Source organism: Leptosomus discolor, chromosome 22, assembly GCF_034619465.1.
Source record: "Leptosomus discolor isolate bLepDis1 chromosome 22, bLepDis1.hap2, whole genome shotgun sequence".
NCBI lineage: Eukaryota > Metazoa > Chordata > Aves > Leptosomiformes > Leptosomidae > Leptosomus > Leptosomus discolor.
Window position 1 is genome coordinate 594,079 of NC_141412.1, and position 23,758 is coordinate 617,836.

General features: G+C 58.8%; 1 protein-coding gene across 1 annotated transcript in view; it reads right to left on the reverse strand.

The window, feature by feature from the left end:
* CADM1 (cell adhesion molecule 1) overlaps positions 1-23,552 on the reverse strand; it is a 50,848-nt gene extending 27,296 nt beyond the window's left edge. Inside the window, exons 1-13 of the mRNA XM_086476764.1 lie at positions 23,454-23,552; positions 22,706-22,783; positions 22,230-22,526; positions 21,982-22,123; positions 21,237-21,346; positions 20,961-21,094; positions 20,449-20,551; positions 19,903-20,215; positions 18,607-18,759; positions 14,871-15,008; positions 12,888-13,043; positions 5,017-5,116; positions 2,357-2,529 (exon numbers count right to left, since the gene is read on the reverse strand). Coding sequence (XP_086332890.1) covers positions 2,357-2,529; positions 5,017-5,116; positions 12,888-13,043; positions 14,871-15,008; positions 18,607-18,759; positions 19,903-20,215; positions 20,449-20,551; positions 20,961-21,094; positions 21,237-21,346; positions 21,982-22,123; positions 22,230-22,526; positions 22,706-22,783; positions 23,454-23,552 — 1,996 coding nt within the window. The remainder of the gene's footprint in view (positions 1-2,356; positions 2,530-5,016; positions 5,117-12,887; positions 13,044-14,870; positions 15,009-18,606; positions 18,760-19,902; positions 20,216-20,448; positions 20,552-20,960; positions 21,095-21,236; positions 21,347-21,981; positions 22,124-22,229; positions 22,527-22,705; positions 22,784-23,453) is intronic.
* Between the last annotated feature and the right edge of the window lie 206 nt (positions 23,553-23,758).

Below are 23,758 nucleotides of genomic sequence, written 5' to 3' on the forward strand. Positions count from 1 at the left end.
GCCGAGGCGGTGAGACGCCCTCACACCTGGGGCGCAGCAAGCAGAGCACGGGGTGCTGAGCACGGCCCGGCAGCGGCTCTTTCGCCAGCCCCGGCTGCTGGCAGCACGTAAAACCCCCAAAGCAGCCCCCTCGGGCAGGGAGAGCCCGCCAACGCGCGGAGGCGGGCCAGGCCTCGGACCGTCCCCGCTCCCCGGCGGCACCTCGGGCGCGGAGGCACCGTGCCCGCCGTCCCCCCCGGCGCCCGAGCTAAGGGGACCTGGGGGATCCCCGTGCCGAGGGGCGGCGAGAGCCAGCCCCCGCTGCGGCGAGGCAGGGGACCGGCGGCGAGGCCCGTCCTCCCGCCAGCCTCCCCGCCACAGCCTGCAGAGACCTGCCGGCAAGGACACCGATTCCGGTGCTGCTGTCACGTTGGCTGCCTTGCAGCGGGGAGAGGTGCCACGGGCCGGAGACGTCCCTGCCTCCCGTTGACCAGGACGCCCCACGCAGGCAGCAGAACCTCCCTTGAGCCACAGCTCGAGCTGGGTTCCGTACCAGGCGGCTTCAGATGATGGCTGCAGCCCAACCGCTTCCTCCCCACCAACGGCTCTGGACCTCTCCCTTCTCAACTCAGGGCTGAAAGGATTCTGTACGCCGTCCAGAGCGCTGGGCCCCCGCGGGACGCTCCCCAACGTGCAGGAGCTGGGCGCGATGGGATGTAAAGCCATTATCTGCCCGCAAGCTCCTGGCAGACCACAGGAAGCCCTCCCCGACGCGGCCAAACCCCCCCGCCGGACGCCTGACCCAGAGTCCGCAGGTCTACATCCCCTGGGAGCCTGCATCTCCTTTAAATTAACACCGTCTCGGGTCTCCTCCCGTGGATTTAATCCGGAGGGGGAGCAGCACGGGGGAGGTCCCGCGCGGTCTAGCTCTCGCCCACATCCAAAACGCAGAGTAACGAACAAGCGCGAGAGCTACCACGAGCTCCAAACCCCAGGCCGCTCCCACTGGTGAGGGTCCGCCTAGCTCTCGCTGGGTCCAGACAGGTACGTAAAATCTACACGAGGAACGACACCCCCTCACCCACAACTGCTTTAGGGCAGTAGCCTCCCACAGCTCTAGTCTCACGGGGAACTGCCTGGGTCCTACGTCAGCCTCTTTACTCTCCACGGCAGTAGTTGTTTCTTTCAACACCGACGTTAGCCAGGTAATTTTTTATCCCATGAGCGTACACCGTATCCCACCAGAAACGCACATCTGTCTTCATTTTCGTCGACTGGAGTCTCTTGAGCTACAGGCACTAGGAAAAGGACCCGCACACGATGCGGCAGACGAGCTCAGTTTCAGCTCGAAGCTGTGGCCTGGCGTCAGCGTCAATCTCTGGGCAGGTCTCTAAGGCTGGGCTTAAAAACGGCTCGCGTGCAAGCGGCACTGGGACAGGCGATGTCAACTACTGCTCTGGATCAGAAGAAGTACAAGAGAATTTGGACCGCAGAGCTTCGAGCTGCACGGAACGAACTTCGAACCAAAGCAAATCACTGCCCCGTCCGAGTAACAGGCAACACCCGCCGCCAGCTTAGCCCAGCCGCACGGTAACCACTCTCAGCAGGTGAAAGCCTAAAGAGGCAGCCCAAGGGGATGGCTCGCGGTTCAACTGGGGGACCACTCCTCGAGCGCCTGCTGAGCCTTCGCTACGCGCCGTGCCCCCGCGACGGGAGGTTCGAAGCAGCGGCAAAATAACGCGGAGGAACTGAAGAATTAGAGGGGGTACGTCATGGCACCTCAAAAAGGTGCTGAGGCGTGTTTTAGCGTCCGCTCAGCCGCCGAGATAGGCTCAAAGCGTCTCGTTCCTCCGCTTTATTTCCTGGCTTGTAATCCTCTGGGGACGCCGGCTGATTCTTTGGCAGTTTTAACTCGCTAACGGAAAGACCTGGCAGCCCCCCCGCCCCGCAGCCCCCTGCTGAAGACACTGGAGAAGGGATTAGAAAAAGGAAAAGGAATTATCAGAGAAGTCCCGGGAGAACTGTCGGGCCAGAGAACTTTGCAGTTCCCCCCGCGCCCCTGCTCTGGCTCTTCGTCGGGCCTCCCCGGCCAGCGCGCGAGTGCCGTGGCAAGCCCGCGAGCGCGGCCCCGGAGCCGGGAGGGAGCCGGCCGGACGCTGGGGCAGGCTCTGCACCCGCTGCCCCACACCGAGAGTTACAGAAGCGAAAGGAAAGGGTTTGCAGCCCCTGCCCCAGCCCGGCACCAGGCAGGCGTGTCGGGAGCTCTCTGCAAATCTTGCGTTAAGCAAAACGTTAACTTCCGTCAAAGCTTTCAGAGCGCGGGATGTGGCAATTAGGTGTAAATGAGTCTAGAAGAACGGTGGTTTTTCTCACGTACCGTATACAAACAGCATGTAATCCGCATGTGATTTCCCCACCGCGTTTGAAGCCTCACAGCGGTATGTACCATTATCTGTTTTGTTTAGGTTACTAATGAGAAGGTTTGAACCAGACACTACAACGTGTTGAGGCATCTCATCATCTACTCTTAACCACCTCATGTCCGTAGGCCTACAGAGGAGGGAGAAAAAGAAACAGTCACATTACTATTTTCCTATGGTAAAGATGGCATCTTCAATAGTTCATCCACAGACAGAAAGCCCAAACCAAGAAAAACTGTAAAGAAATAACACATACTTTTTTTTTGCACTACTCAAGCCCAGATGCTGTCGGGCTTCCTCAATTTACTTTTTTTTTTTTTTTTTTTTTTTTTTAACCCAACAGGAAACTGTATCCAGACCTTAAATTTTCTGAAAACACTACTGCAAGCAGGAAGAAAGTTCATTAGTGGTTAATCGCTCGCTTATTCAGAAAACCTGAAGCCTTTGAGGCTCTGGACTAAATGCGCATCCGCAGGGTGCTCTGAGCGCGGATCTGGACGGCGGCGTGTGGCAGCACGAGCACGCTCCGGTCACGTCTGAGCCCCTCCAGGGAGCGATGCGACGGACCTAGTCCCCTCAGCGGTGGCCGTGCCGCTCCCCGAGGGCGTCTCAGCCGCTGGAAGAGAGGAACACCTTCCTCCTCTCCCCCGGTCCCGCCTGGCCGCCTCTCCCCTGCACCCCCTTCGCTAAGGGAACCCACACGAGTACCGTGTCTGCACCACTTCGGGAATGAGATCACCCTGTTTTGTCAGAGCTAGCGGAGACAGCCAGTGCTGTGGGGCCTGGGGCGGGGGGCTGTGTGTGCGTGTCTCTATTTGATTTTAAAAAAAAAAATCTACAATTACTATAGTCTTTAAGCAGCGGGAAGGGGACAGGCCAGCTACTCCTGAGACAGCCCTCCCCAGCCAGCAAAAGCCAGTCCCTCTCAGGGCGAGCCCACAGCGAGCTCTCCAGAGGGGGGCTGCGGGCGGTACAGCAGCTGGTGGCCTGCCCCGGTTCCCAGGTCTGCAAGCGGGACGCCTGGCCGGGGGCTCGCGCTGCCGGAGGCACCCCGTAGCTCGGGCCGTTCCTCGGGTCCCCACGGCAGGCTGCCCTCGTGAGGGACCAGCTCCTGAAGCCTCAACAGCCCACCCCGTGTTTTCCTCTGGGCTTCCCTCGCCAAATTTCGCAGAGAAATGCTTTCGTTTCACTGGAGAAAGACCCTCCTCACCCTAAAGCCTCTGTAAAGGGATTTTATGCACTCTCTGCGCCTCAAAAACACAGAGCTAAACGCAGCCCGTTATTTTAGTGTGTATTTTCTTGCGCTTTGAGAGGCACAGGTGAAGTGACCTACATAAGCCAATTCCTAGGACATTACTGGCATGGCCGTAACGTTAAGTGGCAAGCTGCCGGGGAGATGTGTCTGTCTTATTTAACATGTGTATGTCTTATCCATAGCCTGGAAGGAAAAAAAAAAAACCAAACCCAGTAAAGCAGCCTACTCATTAAATTCCCAGCTGATAGCAAACGGGATGGACCCCACGAGAGGAGGAACGTCAAGGGGCTTTGACAGACTCTGAGCAGGGGACAGGTCTTGAAACGGCACTCAGCACGGGACGTGCCGGCCTCTAACGGGCGGGGACGGACCCAGCCTCGTGCCGAGCAGAGGGAACCGGCCAGCGGGAATCCGCCAAATAATCTGGGAGGGGCGGCACGCTGCCGTGGAGGCTGGCGGCGCCCGCCGCCGAGCGCCGGCGCTGCCTGCCGCTGCCCACGGCAGCAGAACTGTCAGACTCGATGGCTTCCAGCCCCGCTACACCTGCAGCAACTCCTCAGCTCTGGGCACGCTACCAAGGAGACGCTGACAGATTTCAGGGATGTTTGCAGAAATCTTATGAACATGACGAAAATAAAGAAGGATAGTAAATACTTGACAGCCAGAAATCCAAGCGGAAGAGAAAGTATTTTTTAAAAAAATAAAGTCGACAAAACTTAAATTAGAACAACAATGAAAGTGTGGAAGAAAATCTACCCTCCCTTGCCGGGGTTTTCCTGGTGCATAAGTTTCTCCCACTACCTAAGAAAGCCTCGAGGGCATGGCAAGAGGAGGAGGAAGAACAAAACTTGCATTTCGTAACAACCACGCAGGGCACCGACAGGGAGGAGAATCATCAGCTAGTCAACGCGAGCGGAAGGACGGGCCGCCTTACCTCGGGGATCCGTTCCGCTCTTACAAGCGCTCGGTTCTCGGGTGCCAGTCCTACTTCTGCGTACCGGCACCTCACGGGGATGCAAGAGGCGGGCCCCCGACCTCGTTTTTCCAGACTAACTGGCCCCCCCCCAAGCCATTCCCCGGGGGAAGAGGCGTGCCGTTGCGGGGCCTTCCCCTTCTGCCCCCGAGGGCCTGCTGCGCCCTTGGCCGTGGGGGAGCTCCCCACGAGCGGAAACCCCTCAGCCGTCCGTTATGCAGGGACAAACGCACGTCCAAGCAGACGCCTCAGTGGCGCAGCAGACGCTCGGGCGCAGGAGGCGGCTCTCCCCTCCGCGCCGCGGGGAACGGCGCGTCGAGCGCCCGCCGCCGCCACCGAGGCACGACCCCGTCACCGCCTGCCCCGTCCTGGGGAAGGGTCCGACTTACTGTGGTTTTCCAAAAGCTGTGCACGTCAGTTCAAGCGGCTCCCCTTCTCTCGTGAGGCCTTGCACCGGGTAATTCTGAGACACCCGCACTTGAGGCTTATCTGCGGGACAAAAACATCGTTTCGTCAATGGCCGCGTCAAGCCGGACCCGGTTTGCGCCCGCCGCCGCCGCCGCCGCCCTCCTCCTCTCGGCCCTGCTCCGTGCCGCCGGGCGAGCTCGGCGCCTGCTCCGCCCCTGCCCGGGAGGAGGGGGAGCTGGCCGAGGCACCGCACTCCCCCGAAAAAGGCGCGTGGCTGCACCGGAGTTCGTCTCTGAGCTCGCTCGGGCTAAAAGGAACTCGTTTGCCCGGACGCCGAGGGGAAAGCAGAGATATCTGCGGCGCTCGGAACGGAGCGGTTTTATCGCGTGCCGTATATTACTGCGTGACAACGCTCGCCGTCCGCGCATATTAATACGCTGGGCTTTACGAGAGAGGCTCGTTAGAAACACCAAGAGAAGTCGCAGCCACCGCTGCTTTTGTTTAAACAACAGAAGGTTTGATTTCGCCCAAGTGAAGCTCTTCTCAATCCTAAAATAAACACAGAGAATTAAAGCATTCGTGGTTAGGAGGCCAACTCCAGAACGCTTTCGTAAGACCCTGCAGGGGAAAGAAAAAAAAAAAAAAAAAAAAAGAGCCACGCCACAAACCTGGAGTCCACAATTAAAAAATTCATTACCTCCTACAACCGAAACGCAGACTTAAAACCGCCATCTAAGCCGTAGGTAAAACGTTATCAGTGCAGGAAATCAATTCACTGCCACCAATGCCATGAAGCCATATATATTTTTCAAGAATTTACTCAACTGTAAGGAACAAAGGCAGGCAAAAAAATCAGTATGCATAAAGGTTGAAACCATTTAAACGTTTCTGTTTCCTTTGAGAGTAACTGCTACCAAAAATATCGGCTTGCTGCATTTTATTAACTGTGTTTAACTCATTAACATGCTGCCTATGGAATAATAGAGATTAGGGGGGAAAAAAAAAAAAAAAAAAAAAAAAAAAATCCGTGTCAGGATTTAACCAATTTAAACTCTCATAATTTTCAGTAATGGAATAAGCTACACGGGTAAATCCTCTCCTGAGATGACTACACCACAAACATTTTATCAGCTAATCCCCATTACAGATGCTCCGCGCAGCGACGGAGCTGGGGCGTCTCCGCGGGCTGGAACCCGCAGCGGCCGCTCGGGGCTGTCGCACGCCCCGGGTGCCGCGTCCCGGCCCCGGCGGGCCCGAACGCACGCCTCGCCCGCGCCGGGCGCGAGCGGCGGAGAGAAAGGGTCCTTCGCAGGCGGGTGGAAGAGCCGCCGAGCGCGCCCCGGAGCCGAACCTCCCCTCGGCGCGGCGAGGCGCGGGTACGGCCAAGGCGGCCCCGGGCAGGGAGGCGGCACGAGCTGGCGCAGCGGGGGCAGCAGCAGGGCTGAAACGCTCTCCCGAGCTCGGGCCCGCGCCACGAGCGCGGACCAACGCGGGAGGACGAGTTAAACCAAGCGTTACGCAGCAAGTAAATCGCAGGCAGCATCTTAAACGCCGCGCTCGCGCTCAGCGCTCTCATTCACAATTCCCACCCCCCCAGCCATCTGCTCGCTATTTATTATTTGCTTTGCAGCAGTACCTAAGAGCCCGTGCCAGGAACACGGCTGCGATTACACTCGCTGCTGTGGGAAGAGCGGGAAACCTTTTCAGCCCGACCGAGGTGGGAACGGGCGGACTACAGCAGCAGCCTGTGCCGAGGAGGCTCTGCGCGGCGTCTTCCGCAGCCTGCCTCTCCTGTCGCTCCCGTCCCGTTGCCATTAGGTGCGTTTCAGTGTTTCTTAACGAGCCGTTTGCCAGCTGACAGTTCCTTCTGGAAATCCAGGGGAACGCACTGCAGGCTCGCTCAGCGGAGCGCCGACCGCGGCCTGCGTGAGCTCTCCCGCAGCTACAGAAGGGCGAGTCCTTCCAGTTCAGCTCTCCAGTCCCACAGAGCCTTCATCAAACGGCAGCAGCAAAGCCAGCCCCTACCATTTCGATCCGGACGCCGTAGGGGCGTCACCTGCAAGGGAGAGCCGGGCTCCGCCGGCGCCCGCGCGCAGCCAGGAGCGCTCCCGATGCTGTTACCGCAGCCGACGTCTCTCCCAGGCAGGGCTCGCCGGCAATTACAGCGGGCACTTACGGAAACGCTTCACGAGCCTGAAGGGTTCAGAAGGACGGCTGGGCGCTCCGCAGATCCCACATTCTAATTCGGCTCGCGGTGCGTAAAACAAAAAAAATTTCACTTGCTTCAACCAGGAATTTGGGGGGGGCGGTGGCATCTTTTCCCCCTTTTTCCTAAGGACGTGCCTCGAGATAATCTCGGGTTCTACCGCTGCTGCTACGCGTCCCGGCTCAAAGTCCGTGTAGTTCCTTCATGTTACGGACTCTGTCAGCGAAGCTTTGTAAAACGCCCAGCACCGTGGGATCCCGAGCGCTGGCCCCACAGGGGACTGGGACATTTACCGGCCTACGCTGGTGAAGTTCTGATGGCTTTCAGCAGCCGGGCTAGCAGTTTGCCACCTGTTCACCGCTTCATTAAAGCCCCCGCGTTTCAGCGGCAGGCCCGTGGCCGCCTAACCTGGGGCCACGGCTATCCCGGATGGACGGCGACCTCGGACGCAGGGCGAGAAGCGGCAGAGCTCGTCCTGCCGAGCGCGTGCGCGCCAGCAGCCCGACATCCTCGACTCGGAACTTCACGGCATCACATTCATGCCGGATTACGACACCAAAACAAACGCTTGCATCCGTGCATCTAAGCCGCTACATACTCCACCGGCAGCCAATTAGATCTAACAACCCCAAGCTATTTCCTAGAACGCCTATTTCCAGCGGCTTAAAAAAACCAGCCTAGTAATTTAATAAGGCACCTTTATTAAGCTAAATTCATTCAAAAGCTAAGAGTGATATACAAGGTTAAATACCAGTAGTCTAAAGGTTACGCTGTAGCAGCAACCAATTTGAAAAACTTATTACAAACCCATTCTGCGTTTGATGAGATTTCTTCTCCAACAGGCGCGCGGGCGCCGCAGCCTCCCCCCGCAGGGGCAGCACGCCCCGCTCCTCGCCCTGCCCCGCGCCGAGGAGCGCTCCTTCCCCCCCCCCCCCTCCCCGCCGAACAACCCGGGCTCTCGTTGCTCAAGCAGCGGGGGCGCTGAAGACCCCTCCAGCCGACCCGCCGTGCCGAAGCCCAGCCGACCAGGCAGGGCAGCGCGTGCCCCCCTGGATCCCACCGGCCGTCCCAGGCCGCGCCCACCGACCTGTCAGGAGTTTTAAAGCTCCGCGGTTCGGAAGGTACCGAAACTCTCGAGTTATTCCGCGTCTCTCCCCATCCTTCCTCTCGTTAGCCGCTCGCCCGGCTTCTGCGCCACCCGCGAAGGCCACGCACGGGGACGTTTGCTGCAAGAACTCCGGGTGCTTCGTGGGAGCCCTGGACAGCGCTGGGCCGAGCACCCAGGCCAGGGCGTGCGCTCTGAAAACACCACCGTTTGCCGATCGCCCCCTAAGGGCTCTCCTTCGAGACCTGCCGCTTAGCGATTTCTTAATCCGTTTAAACGTGCGCTCCGTTGATAATGCTCAGATCTCGTTAACCGGCCAAGGGAAAACGTCCCAGCGAGCCCGGCGCCTTACAAAAGCCTAAGCCTGTTATTGCTGCCCCGCTCCTCTCCTCAGGCCGACCTCCGGGCCCAAAGGCAGGCAAGCGCGGCGTCTCGAAGCCCATCCCCAGAGGGATCTGGCAAGCCTGACCACCTCCTCGGGCGCCCGGGGCACCCCGGTGCTCCGGCTGCACCCCAAAACCAAGCCGTGGGCCGGCGCCCAGCCTCCCGCGAAGCGCCGCTTTCCCAACGGCTGGAGTAACCTCTGCAGCTCCCGGAGGCGTGCAGCCACCGGGGCTTCTCTCCCCACCCGCCCTGCGGGTAAATCCTCGGGCTCTGCAGCCAGGGAAGATGCCGGCGCGCGGCAGGCGCGACTGGTAGCCGGGAGCGCGGCCACGTGCTGAAACAAAGGGCTGGTTTTCCTGGGAAAGGCAAGGCGGCACGGGAAAGGCAGTTATGGTCTCGCCCTCGTGCCTCTCCCCTGAAGCACGATCAGAATACGCATAACGAGGAAAATCGGTGCAATAACCGTAACTCTGTGGCCGTATCCGGTAATTTTCGCCGTGCGCAAGAGCTACTAGGAGCCGCCACAGAAAACCCGCATTGCACTCGAGGTACGTGTTCTTTGGGGCCCTGCCAATCACACCAGAGTTGAATCATCACACCGCAGCAGCTCCTGGCCCTCCAGCACTCTCCGTGCAAGCGATACGGCTCCTACAATGCAGCAATCTGTCCGTTCTACACACAAAACCCGCCCCGAAACAGTCGTTAATGACACAATAAAAGCATTTTGGGAAACAGGCCTTCTTCTCTGAAGCCCAGGTGACCCCCTAACCCTCGCCAACCACCACCAGCAACAAACCAGTCAGTGCCTCCCGGCCGACGTGCCCCCAGCTGAGGCTGGAAGAGAGCCGAAAGCCTTCTTCCCGCGCACCGTTTCGGGGGCGGGGGGGAAACCACACAAACACCCAAAAGAGGAAGGCAGGCGAGCTCTCGCAAGCAGGCTGGGGCTCCCAGAGCTCCGCCGCGGAGCAGGAACAGGCCCCGTCCGACCGCGCTGAGGTTCTCCCCTCCACGGTTCAGTCGCTCGACAGAGCGCACAACGCAGCAAGAGGGGCTTCCCAGGACCGCGGAACGTTGTCAGCACAGGACCCCTCCCTCTGTCTGCTCCGGATCGCTGCTCCGAAAACCTGACTTCTGGCAGTTTCTGCATCGCCCCACGCTGGCACGCGAGGGCCTGCGTTGCTGATTTGCAGCCAGAAAACAGAAACGTGTCGCACCAACCGACCCCGCGTCTAAAACGGCGAGCGAGCGCACGGGCAAGGCAGAGTCCAGGCCGCACTGTGCGCTCCTCGCTCCCCACAACACTCCTCCGAGAGAACCCTATTAACGAGCTTGCAAACGAGCACCCAACTGGGAAATGTCACAAACAAGAGCGGCTAATGCCCCAGAAAATCAAATAACTGAACACTTGGCTGATTATGGTGTTTTTCATATTCACTAAGAGGAGAAAAAAAAAAAAAAAGCAGCTTTAAATCAAAGTTTCTGAAGAGGTCAACACCTCACTGAACAAAACAACTCATTTATTCGTTTTTAGAAATCTCCAGATGATAAATTACGTTGATGTTAATCACTCCGCTGCGTACTATGCAATTAATATTTGTACTCGGTAGAAATATAAGTCTTGCTGGAGATGCGACGGCATACGTACACGGCCAATTTTCAACATAATTGGGCACAAAAAATTCTCCCATCGTAACAGCAGAGGCCGTAACAGACTCCATCGGTGCATATTTTAGAGGTACATGTGTCGATATTATAGCAATGAATGTGCAATTAATTAAAACCTCGGAAAAGCAAAACACACCAGCCCAGAGAAAAAGCCAAATCAAGGCTTCGCCATTTTCTCTTCCAGCATCGCGTCACGCGATAAGGAAAAGCACCACGAAGCCTGAACTTAAACGTCTCCGAGAATATCTGGTCCCATTCAATTCCTTAATGACATTTTAATGCGTTTTGTTGCTTCATTTCCTTTCTAAAATTACACTCGGCGCACCAGCCTTCTTCCACCCCTCCCTGACGGCCGTGAATCACAGGCAGCAAGCCGCTCCAGCCAGAAGCGGGGCCAGCTCCCAACCAGCGCCGCGCACGGCACCGCGGCCGCCCGCGGCCCGGCGCCGGGCGGTCCCCGGCGCGGCTGCCCGTCACGCAGGGGAGGCGTTGTCGCGGCCGTCAGCACCCGGCGCCGTTCGTCAAAGCCCGCTCCACAGGAGCTCTTATCGTGAGGACGGGGGGATCTTCCTCCTGCTCACGCTCTCCCACCGGCCAGCAAGTCGCCAGCCGGAAGCAGGAAAAGCTCGAGGGCAAAAGTTTGCTCCGCAACCGCCTGTTCTGCCCGAAGCGGAGGCCCGACAGCCGGTCTGAGATGCAAATGGCTGGACGCCCTCCAGCAGCACACCAAGTCCCGAAGCCGCTAACTGCTGGGAGCCGCAAGGTTACGACGCACGACATGTTCTGCTGCTGGCACTCTTCTCTCAAGCCATCTGCTGCTGCCCACGGAAGGAACCGGCTGGGCTGACGCGGGTCAAGTCCCCGTCTACACACATAACCGCTTTTAACAAGCTCAGGGCTTAACGCGGACCCGACCATCAGACCCCAAAGCGGTCCGAAAGCCCTCCTCCAGCTCACCCCCGCGCCCTTCCGAGGCGGCTCTGCGCTAGCTCCGTTCCCGCACGCAGCTCCAGAGCAAGCCAGGGGACGCTGCCGCGGGGGCTACGGGCGGCAGCCTGCGCGAGGGACGCAACAGGAGCCCCAGCGCACCAGCTGCAGGCCGCAGGCGTCCCGCAGGACGTCCGAAGACCCGCCGTTTCCGTGGGCTTTGCCGTAAAGGAACCCCGAAAAAGGCTGCAAACGAAAGGAGTCAGTAAGGGATTCAGCCGAGGAAGAACGGAAAGGACGTTACGTTTCCGGCAGAAAGAGCGGCCCTCTCCCGCCCCGTCAAACGACCAGGGTTTCGGAGGCAATTCCGACAGGAAGCCTCAACGTGAAGCCGATGCCCTTCCAACCACGGGGAAGAAACCCCCGGCGAGATTCCAGTACCTCTGCCTAACAGGGGAGATGGGGTTATTTCTTTTTTCTCTCCTGTTAAGTATTCGATCAAGCCTCACAAAGGTGCTAATGTATTATTAAAGCTAATGGAGCTCTACAAGAAATGCTAATGGACATTAAGTTTGCATAAATGCATTACACATCAGCACAGCCGCAAGAAGTCTAGTATCTGCCAATTCCGGTCCTATCTGATCATTTCTGTTTTCCTCGTTACAGGAACGTTACTTCCCGCCAGTTGCAGAGATAGCAGAGTTGTAACCAAGACGTTCGGCATGAAACCACACAATGAAGCAGGTGAAATAAATTAACACAAAACTCCCTCTTCCCCTTTCGACGGCTGAAGGGAAGCTACAAAAAGCAGGCGCTGCGAATCACCCCCGCACCCCGGTTTGCCGGGGCGCCCCGGCCTGGCTGCGAGGACTCTCTGCCGCGGCTCCGGGAGCCGTTGTCCGCGCCGAGGTGCGGTACGCAGCCACGCCGTCGTCTCCACCGGCCCCGCCGGTATTCGCAGGTACCCGCCCATAAGCCCTGTTAGCGCCGCTGGCAGCAGCGCCCCTCCTAAACCAAGTGCCACGCGCTGTTAACACCCAACGCGTCAGGAGCGTCACGGGAACCAGCTCGGCCTTAGCCGGCGGCGTCACCACAGATCCCCCCTAATTCACGTAGCTCTGCTTCAGAAAACCAGCGGGCGCTGTAGGTGCACGGCGCACGGTGCCGAGCTTCTCTTGCACGGCACCGGGTTTTTGCCAGCAAACGCGCACCGGTGGCCAGTCGCTTTGATGTGGTAGTAGAGGAGCCCTTTTCAAAGAGGTAAGTGGGCTGCTGAAAGAAAAAGTCTCGGATTTAATCTGTTCTGACAACCACAAAGCCCAGCCAGGAACCTTTGATGGTGCAAATTCCACGAACGGAAAGTTATTTCTTAAGAGAACAAAGGTGTTTATCGTGCCGCAGGGGAGCCGTGGCTTAACCCGTGAAGTGGCACCCAACGTTTCGATCTCCATTTCTACCTAATCCCAACCCCATCGACGCTGTCATTTTACCACGTAGCCAACAGCTCCTGACCTCTCAGGTGAGCGAGGTTAAGCACGAAGAGAATTAGAAGCTCTGCTACTCACACATGACTTCCAGGTAGCGCTGCGTCTGCAAGTCTTTGACAGCAGGGTGATCCACCAAGCAGATGACGGGGACCCCATCGTCCTCCCGGCCCACCTTCAGCACCAGCTGACTGGTCACCGTGTACATGTCGGACCACTGCTCCACCTCCGACCTGCCTGCTGGGGCGAGGACAGAGAGAGCAGGCGGTGAGCGCGGGGGCGAGCCTCGGCTGCGCGCCCAAGGTCACCTCCCTCCCTCCCGCGCCCAGGTGACCCGTCCCCTTCGGGTAACCACCACCCCCCCCCGCAGCCACGGAGGCGTCGGGGAGCGGGGACGCGCCTCTCCGTCAGGTTGCTGCCAACTCGAGCCCACGCCACGTTACCGCAATGATTAACGAGCCCCTTGCGCCGTCCCCAAAGCCCCCAGCTCTTAAATCAATGAGCTACAAATCCCCTCCCACTCCTGAATCAACAATTAGCTAGAAAAGTGATTAGGCAGATTAACTTAATTAAAAGCAGTATCGATAGGCTGAAGCATTTCAGCAGAGCTCCGCTGGAAGGGGAGCGCAGCAGCGGCGGCTGGAGCAAAGCACAGTTCAGGGCCGGCCGCCGGAGGGACGCCGTAACGCGCGGCACGGGAACAAGGAGGAAGAAAAGGCGGGACGGGAGAAGGGGTTTTTTTTTTTCCGGGACCTCGGCAAGCGCTCGCCGACAACGCGCCTCCCCTTCGCTTTCAAACACTCTTCTCCGGGGCTTTTTATTTAAGAATTCACAGTCAAAACGTCAAGAGTAACTTTGGCGGCCGGGTCTTTCAAGCGCCAAGTATTTCCGTACGAGGCATTCAAGCGAGACAGAGGGCAGGCACAGAAAGCGGCACCCCTCGCCACGTAGAGGAACGGCTGTGTGATGGGCAAAGCCGCGCTTCCCCGCCGTTCACAACCCGCCACCGAGAACTTCGGTTTCCCTGCTTGCGTTTAAGGAGGAACCGCCACAGAACGAGCAGGGTGAGCCGGTACGGCAGGGCGCTGCTGCTCAGCCCAGCGGTCTCCGAAGAGGAAGCGAAGCTGGGGCTCCGCTGCCAACACAGCGGAGAAGCGGGACAGGCCGAGCGAGCACCGAGGGTCGAACACCACCACGCTGCTGCCCGCCGGCGCGGGGAAGGGACCCCAGAGAGGCGCCACGGCGACGCCAACGGTGCCGGGGATCCGCGGGGCACCGCGTCGGGCGGCAGCAGGTCCGCGCTCCAGCCCTGTCCGCGCACTCTCAGCACGTGGCCTGCGGGGACGCTCGCAGGCGCTGGACTCCAGGAGAGGATTTTTATCTTGCCCTTTTCGGGGGGGGGGGGGTGGGTGTGGGCTTGAAGTGATGAGCCTGGACTTCTGCAGAGAGCCCTTCAGTGCCCCAGACTGGCTAAAGCACAAAGGTGCCGTCAACCAGGCTCGCATCTACATGCAGACTTGAACTAACAGCACGTCACATGCAATCAGAGTCAGCGACTTGAACGTGCAAATACCGGGAGCAACCAGACTTCTGGGAGCCGGAGAAACCCATCTCGTATGAATATTCAAGCGAACACAGGGATAAACGCTCTATAAACAAGAGGGCTCGACTTGAAGGTGAACTGAAAACCTTTGCAGCCCAGAGCGCGGCCGACCCTGCTCGTCCCTAAAGCAGGGCAGAAAGCGACGCAAGCCGCCGCTGCCACGCACGGCTCCGGGGCTGGCCTCGAGGTCACCTGCCGTTACGGGAAGGCTCCGGAACGCTCTGCTCGAGGCAGGCAGAGGACCAAAGGGAGCGCTGCCCTTCTGTGTTAGAGAGCAGTCTGTCTGCCCACGCACCCCTTTGTTCCTGAGCTGGCGTTTCAAGCACCTCGCTCTACTTCCCCCCGCTCCCCCCTTTCTTTGGTCCCCCCCCCCCAAACTGGCAACAGAGAACAAATACCCAGCACTACAGCAATCATTTCGGCGCCCTGAAAAAGGCAAGTGGCTGAGAGGATACATCTACCGGTTAGCTCCTTGTTTCCTTTGAACCATCTGATGGTGGTGGCTGGTCTGCTGGCCATGGCAGTGCAGTTCAGCTCAATCTCTTCTCCCTCAACGGCGATTTCTTTCTGGATATCAATTACCAAGTTGCGTGGCGGGACTGCAATGAAAAACACAACACATCCTTGATGGAAAACCAGCGTTTCTCGACCACTGACACAAGACAAAAACCCGCCACACCTACTAGAGGAAACGAGCCGCCGGCATTTACTTGATCTCTCGACTGAGCAGACCCTTTGAGGGGCGCTGTCACGGTAAGCAGCGCAAGCGCTTTCCACTAATAACCAGCGTCGTTTTGCAACTCTCTGCTTATCAAATGTGTAACTTTCTGTCCTCCCTCCCAGGCGGGCACCGTTCCAGGGAAGAGCTTTCGTCTCCCGCGCGACTCGGCCGTGCGCGTTGCTATTTAAAACTGCAGCTTGACTCCGCGCACGTTTCCCGACTCCTTCTGACAAGGAGAGGAAACACGAAAGCTGACATTTGGAAGTGCATTACTTACCGGGCCTCGAACCTCGCGAGGCAATTTTTCTCTCCTGCTGTTCAGCTTCAAGCCTCAGCCGCCAGGAGTGGAAGGAGGCCAGCGAACATCAAGCTCGTTTAAGACGCCACCGAGCAGAAGCCCGGGGCGGAATGCCGTCACCCTTGGAACAGCACGGCCTCCCCGTCACAGCCCCGCCACCCAGACCCGAGACCACCCCGAGGGGAGAGCGCCAGCTCTGCGTCCCGGGGCCGGCGCCGGCAGCAAGCGGCGATTCCTTCCGGAGGGCAGTTTGCCCTCCTGCCCGGGCGCGTGTCTTCCGCGGATCGCGGCTCTTAGAAAGCTCAAAGCCAGAAGGCTGCTACGCTCAACGCCAAAGAACCCAGTGATGCCGAGAAACAGGCCCCAGCTTCAGGGGGATCACCGCCACCGCGGCGCAACCCAGGGACGCGACCAACTACCTCAGGAACCGTGACACAGGAAGGAGGGATCTCTTCCCCACGCCAGCGCCCGTAGGCAGCGAGGCAAACGCCGGAAAGAAAAGGAGGAGCAGAGAGTCCGCGCAGCGCAGAGCCGCGCTTTCAGAGAAACCCCAGAACCTCCAACGGCAACGCAACCTTGCTCTGATCGGTAGGATTAAGCAACCGCGTAGTTCAAACGTGACTAACGTGTTTTGGAGCTAAGGGGGAACAAATACGTATAAATACCATCCAGATGAATCAAATGGACTCGTTAGTCACTCGTGGCTTTTCTCTAAGAAGAGCAGAACGGGCTACGCACTTGAGATCTTCGCACGTGCCAATCAGGCAGGAATCGATCCAGGCGCCGCGTCACGGCAGGCACCGAAGCACACGGGAGCGCGGGGGGGCGCATGCCGCCGCAGCGAGCGCGCGGCGCTCTCCCCGCTCCGGCTGCGCAGAGGGCGCCCCCAAACCCTGCTCCGCTCTCGGGCGCGCGCACCGCGAGCGGCAGCTCAGCGGGGCGGCTCTCGGGACAGAACTTGAGAGGCAGGTATCGAGGTCTGAGCGACGACCGCGAGGTCTTCGGTGGGGAGCGCGTTCCTAGGAGGCCGGGCCACGTGCCAGCATGGAGAACCGCTCCTCCGCCCCGGCTCTTCTTTCCTCCCAGTTAGGGAGTCAATAATCGGGAAGACACGAAGGGCATGCCACGCTTGGCGTCAGGGCACCTGAGGCTCCCTGTGCAAAGGCCAGCCAAGATAAACGGTCCCCTCCTTTGCCTTCGAACCATAAACGCCCACCGCCCTCGCCTGCTCCGCGAACGACGGCGTGGCCCGAGCCTGCGAAGGAGGTGAAGCGAAAAGAGCCGCTGCTTTACGGACGCCGGGGCAAGGCGGGCACGCACCGCCCGTGCTGCAATCCCGCCTCAAAAAGGACTGAGGCACGAGGCAGGAAAACAGATTTTTCCCCTGAATTCTGAGGCCTGATTCACGCTTGGAAAAAACCCAACAGCAAACCAAAACAAGCGAAAACTGCATTTTGTCTCCCCCTTGAAAGACACGCAGTGCTGGCTTACAGGTGAATGAAGCAAGCGCTATTATTTCTAACACCTTCTTAGCATTGTGAGCAGTGAAACGAAATCCAACAGACCGCGTTTGCGTGCGTGCGATTAGGGAGAAGAGCTGGAAGAGAGCTAGGAATCCCGAAAGCGCGCTGAAACTTTGAAGATGCTGATAAACATAACAGCTACAGTAGAACTGCTTATAAACATCATTTAAACAACGCATGAAGACCTAAGAACCAAATCTCATTAAATAAAAGAAGGAAGACTTAAACTAATCAGCGAGCGAGATCTTACATTAAGTCACCCTCCGTGATTCAGCTTCTCCTATTAAGAGTCTTAAAAGCCGCCGCTGATCCGCAGGCGCAGCTCTAAGAGCCCGAGGGGCTGTTATCGGGGGCGGCGTCCGTCCTGCGGCCGCGCGCGCCCCGGCAGCCCCGCCGGGCGCCAGGCAGGGGCCGCGCGCGGGCGCGCCGGGGAGGGCGGCTTCGGGCGTCCAAGGGGAGGCCTCGCGCCCTCGCGCCCGTGAAACGAGCTCCCGCTAACGCCACGAGGGAGCTATCGCCTTCCACGGGCTGAGCGCGAGATTTCACTCGCGACGCGTGAGCCGACCGACGAACGTGCAGAAGCTTCGGGGCCTCCGCAGCGGCAGGCGGCTCAGCAGCGGTGCTGCCCGCCATACTTGCCCTCAAGGAGCGTCACGGACGGGCGAAGATGCCGTCGTTGGTCGTTATAAACGTGACCTCTCAAAGCCCCAAGTTCTGGAAGGAAAGACGCAGGGTAGCCCGAGTACTGAGAACACAAACCTCGTAACCTCAACCCGGCTACGAAGCCCTCGCGCTCCTTTATTTTCCCTCTGCGTATCAGACCGTTACTGAGACGCTTTCTACAGCTCCTGCTTCCTGGCTGACTTCTTTCTCGCGTCACCCAACGAGACGCAACCGCTGCAGCTTATCTCCCTCCCCCAGAAACGTGCCTTCTCGCGCCCTAACGGGAACAGACGCGAGACGGAGGAGGGCTCGTCTCGCGCAGCTCCCGCCGTTCTGCCAGGCCTCGGGCTGGACAGACGTTCCTTCCGGGACCTGCGCAGGTCCCGGCTCGCCCGAAAAGCCAAACGATTCACGCGGTTACTCTTGACAGAGCGGTGACAGCACAAACAAGTCCTCCCCGCAGGCTGTCGGGCCGATGAAGGCTGGTACTAAACCCCACTCCGTGAGGGGCAGGGAAAGCTTGCGGCCTTTCCAAGCGACCTGCCCGAGAAAAAGAGGGGCCTGGAAGCAGAGACCGCCTCACGCTTACGCCTCGCTTGCTCTCTGAAGCCAAAAATTGCCTGCGAACAAAAGGGGGGAGACCCGAACCAGCACTAAATACGGCGTGACCTACAAAGGGAGGCTCGGGGTGCAAGCGGGGACAGGACAGGAAGGCAACGCAAGGGCGTGACAGGGGACCGCAGCTCGGTCTGTGCTGGCAACGCTTCAGCACCTCGCGCCTGCGGGTCCAAGCCCTGAGCCGCACCGAGGAGCTGAGCTGGTCTCCCGCGGGAGAGCGCCCAGCGCTCAAATCCTCGCCGTGTTTATCGCCGGAGAGCTGCGGCTCCCTCCGGGCGGCCGGACCCCTCCGAACGCCGCGCGGAGCACCAGCCCGCTGACCCTGCGCGCCCAGGGACGACCAAGCTCACCGCAAGCGCCGGTTCGGTCCTTACCGAGCACCGTGATCGTGGTATAAATCTCCTGGGGAGGATCCGTGTAGAGCTGGCAGAAGTACCTCCCTTCATCAGAAACGGAGACATTCGTCAAGGACACGCGGAGCTCGCTGTTGGAGAAGTTCACCAGCTGGAACCTGCTGTCCTTCAGCGCTGCGGAGCAAGCACACCCTCGGTGACCGCCTCGCGAGATGCAGCGTCCCCCTCTCGCAACACAACAAAGTCAAAGGTCTCTAACACGAGCAGCAGCATCTACACGAGCACCCCACGGGTTGTTCCCGACTGCAGCTTCCGCCCTGCCCCCTTACCCGTAAGTCCGGACCTATAAAATGTTTCTGTTCTGGGGTCAGTACGAAGAACGAACATGCGCCAAGCGCCGGGCACAGCATCCAATCTTTGGACGTGGTTTTATTACCACGGGCGCGTAGGGAAGATGCTTACTGTGAAAATACACTTCTACGCGGACCTGTTGCCGACCACACGCAGTCAGCGGGCCAGGGACAGCGTCAAAGACACAAGGGTTGGGAAAAGCATCGTTTAGAATTTGTTTCCCGACCAGTAGCGGCCGCCCAAATTCTTTTAAGAACTTGGAAACCGAGCCTTTCAAATCCTACCGGCCCAGCAGAAGGGCCTCAAACAGCGGCGCAAGAGCCAGCCTCGGCACGTGCAGTACAGGTCACGCCACGCCTCGGAGGAGAACGTGGTTTGCCGGGCGCCTCCCCAGCGCCGGGCGCAGCGTTCTGCTGTGTCAGCACGAGGCCGGCGCCTGCTGCGTCCCGTCCCCGCAGTGACGCCAGGGCGGGCGATTTAAAGGGTTCCGCTGCAGCGACCGCGCTCCGGGGCATCGCCACAACAGCAGACGCAGCCAGACTCACTCGCTGGACACGGCAGCGACGGGAGCGTTCGTTTCGGTGAGAAAGCAGCACAGACCGCCTTGAAACCCTCAGTCTGCGAACCAAACAGATCACCTCGGAGAACGCTGCGCTGCCTCGGCGTTGCCCCGTTCAATTTGTTTGTGTCAGCTAAATATTTGGCACTCGATTGCAATTCACCCTGAATTACTACAATCAATTCCTATTGCAAAGTAAGACGGCCTGACTTTTAAAGGGGACCATCACGGTTTCCATTAAGGAGAAAGATTATGATTGCCTGTCTCATCTACCCTCTAAAGAATTGACTAAACTTCCAGTGTCTGGCATCACGTTAAAAGAAGAGACCTCCGCAAACGCCTCCTCCCGGGGGCAAGCGAGGCGCAAGCGGGAAGGCTGTAACCAAGCAAGGAAAGATGGAACTTACGTCTGAAATCTCTGAAATAAATCGTCTGCCTGTTGGGATTCAGGAGCTGAATCACCGAGTCGTCGCTGTTCTTGACGCGGCAGCTGATGGTGGCGACGTCGCCCTCCACCACCGTCACGTCTTCGGTCACCAAATTCTGACCATCACCTTCGAGAGAGCACAGAGATGAAACAGCAACGTCAGCAACGGCGCCGGCAAGTTTCACCCGGGAACGGAAAGCTCCAGCGCCGCTGCACGCCCAGCAAAAGGCGCCCAGGACCTTCACCTGAGCGGCCGAAGCGAGGAAGAACGTGTACCTTCTGCAGGGGGAAGCCTGGGCCGGCAACGGAGGGCCATCGGTTACGGGGTTACGGGGAACACGGGCCCTTTTACCCCTCTCCCCCGCCCCAGTACCGCAGCGAACGCACCCCCGCGCGGCCGCACAGACAGGCTTCAGGGAACCGGTTTTTACTCACCCTGTGTAATCAGTGGGCGCTACTAATGCCCAGAGGCAGGGAAAAAAAAGAATTCGATGCAATTATGCTTGGGAGCCTTGTAATCATTTACAGGCCACCACCCCGAAAACTCTCCTCCTAATGAATCGAACCGCTGCATCACGCGCACGCCAGGGAAGTTGCTCCGCCCGTCGCAGAACGCGGAGGACGGGAATCTGAAGAAAGGGCTTTGCGCTTCCCGTTTTCCACAAGCACCAGGCCCGGGAAGCGCGCCGGAGGGGCGCGGAGCCCAGGCAGGACCGGGGCACGCCACCCGAGGGACGCCAGCCAGGGGAGCACTCATCGGCGTCCCTTTCGGTGACGACCCGGGCCTGCTTGCAAACCGCCCAGGCGCTGCGGCGCGGGCGGCAGAGCAACGCGGGAGGGACTTCCAGCCGTTGGTGGCCAATTTGCCAAACGAAGCGCGGGGAGGCGGGCGCCCGGCCGAGGGCTGGTGGCCCGGGGAAGTCCCCTGCTCGTTAACAGCCGCCTTTGCCCAGAGACCGCCAGGGGACAGTCCCGCTCCCCAGCTACCCACAAAAAAGGCAAGAATGCAAGATTTTGATAAGGTTTGCAAACAGTCACCCTTGGGGATGTTTTTCCCACTCCAGCTTTTCCTCCCGTCCTGCATTCCCCCCGTTTTTCTTTCTTTCTTCCTCACTTGCATTTACTATTTGACGTGCCTTGGAAGTAAACGCTTGACGCAAAGTTTGCATCACCTGGAAAGAAAGAGGTTGATAAATTGACGCCGTTCCACGCCTGATGGCACCGAGCTGAAGTCTGGGCACTTCTCTCTGCCCTCGTGGTATAAATTTTGCCTCTCCGCTGCAACACGCTCGTTCGCCGCGTAATTTAAGCTACCGGAGCAAAGTGGGGTGGGGGTGGGGGGGCTGTGCAGCCGTGTCGCCTCGCTGTCCGCGCGGCGTGAGACTCCAGGCCCAGGCCGGCGGGTCCAAAGCTGACGAAAGGTGCTGGCGGGCAGGAGGGCCCCCCAGAGGACCACAACCTGCAGCCGTCCCCGAGCACGGGACCCGCTGCCTCAGGCCTCGCCGACGTGCCTAGCGGCCGCGGCCAGGCTCCGGCGCAAACGGCGTTCAGGCAGCTCGAAAGCAGCGCGAGCGAAAGTCCTGAACGTTGCTAACTGCTCCTGGGGAATAATCTTATCAAACCCATTCAAAACAAGGTTCTTGCACAAGGATCAGCTTGATATGTTCTCATGAACGCAATATTCACTACAAATCATTAACAAAGCTATTAAGATTCGATTTCCATCTAAGCAATTATTGCTAGCATATTTTTTTACATTTACTTTAAAAGACTCAATCCTATTTTCAATTCATTAAACTGTTCCTTGCGTTTACTGAATTTTACATCAGCTTAGAAGCCTATTTGAATTAATAAGAACTACAGTAGAAGTAATTTAGAAATAAATTATTTGAAGTTCAAGCCACTGAAGCTTCTCGTGCCGGGATGCTGCTACATTAAGCCCGCTGACTGATGGCTTTAGAAGTCCAGCGTCTCGGGCCAGGCTGGCACCAAGATCCCTCTCAAGAAGCCTTTTCTTCCCAGCCCCGAGGGCCCCGGGCTAACGACAGGCAGGGTGCACGCAAGGACACGCCGAATCCGTGCTCTGAAGCAGCCAGCATCTCCAGCCCCACGGACCTTGTGTATTTATTCAGAATCAAAGGGCGTCTAATCCGGCCGTTGTCTGCAAAGCTCCTCTTGCTCTGCTGCCCTAAATGTGCTTGCTGAACGGAAAGCACCAGACCGTACACGTTCCCGCTTCTGGGTATCTGCGTTCGTATCTGCTCCCGCTTCGCAAGACGAGACCGGGCAGCATCAACGCAGAGTCACCGGAGCGGAGAGAAGCAAACCACTGAAAACCAGCATCGCCACCCGGCGACGCTTGCGGGGGCCAGGCCACGAGTGGGGAAAAGCCCCGAGGGAATTAAACGGGATCGATTTTCGTCTATTACACGAGAACGGACTATAAAAGCCGCCGCACGTCGTCCTCCTCTTGGACAACGGCGTCCTCTGGGCGAGTCCGACTCCGAGCACAAACCCTGCCGCCAGCGTTCGACGCACAGAACGGACGGACTCCGCGGCCCGACTCGGAGTCTTGAGCACCTTGACCTCGAGCGTAAGGCACCGCTGTCGAGGAGGGAATATGAGGAGGAACACGAAAGACGGCGGCCTCCGAGGGTGGGCTTCAGGGGCAACTGCCGTACCCACCCAAGACACGGTATTAACGGGCAACGTAGCAGCTGAACCAGATCCCTGCAACACCAGGGGAAGGAAAAAACCGCCGCGCGGGTTTTTTCCTTTGTTACCCGAAGCGACTCTCTGGCCTCGCTGACTGACCGACCCTCGCTGTCCCACGCAAAAACCGACGTCGGACGCCACACGTACTGCAAGGGGGAGCAAGGGCAAGGCGCTTGGGGAGCGGCTTTGGCTGGAACCCACACAATCAACTTCTGCACGCGTCTTTCCGCCTTGGACCGCTGCAGTCTGCGCTTTTAAGGCTGCAAAGACAGACGCAGGCGAGCAAATTGTGTTTCAAACCAGTTCCTCCCGGCTGGACGCAGCCCAGGGACCTTGGCTCATATGCAGCGGTCGCATTTAAAATCAATTCTTTCTCCACTTGGAGCACACCGGGACAGAGCGGAGCGTCGGGGAGAAACGAGGGAAAGATTAAAAACACGTGCTCGGGAGCACGATTCTTCAGCTCCTCATCCAACACGAGCCGCGGGTGCCCTGTCGGGAGCAGCGGCACCGCCGAGCCAGGCTACCGGCGCCAACGCTTTCCAAGCGAGAGCAGTTTTCGTGATACCCGAACTCCGTGAGCCCACAAACTTAAACAAAAATCCTCTTAAAATAAATGGAGTCAAAGGAAACAACCCAGAGAGATACACAGACCATTCCTTCGTGGGCTCGAGGAAAAAACGACGCGACGACCAAACCGCGGAATTAACCTAATATGAACGTCAAAACTCATCCATCAGCTCCAGCTATCTGAAAGGAACGCGCTGGTTCCACACCAGCCGCAGTCGAGGTAAGCGCCGAGCAGGTTTTACAAACACGGAGCAGCGCCCCCCGCTCCGGCAGCCCCGTCTCCTTGCCGCCAGCCCCCCCCACCCCCCCCAACCCCGCGCTGAGCAGCTCCTCTGCCCGCCCCATCCATCACGGCGAGAGCGGCCCCGTAAAACGAACACTACGACCCGCCTGCCGGGGGGGCACGGCAGGAACCACGGAGACCTGCTGTCGCGACCAGCTGCCCCGGCCTTTCGGAGCAGGAAGGAGGAGGAAAGCCAATCGCCCTATAATTTTGCTGCAGATCGCCTCTGAGGAGGGAGCGGAGACGTGATGAGGCAGCGCTGGAAGAC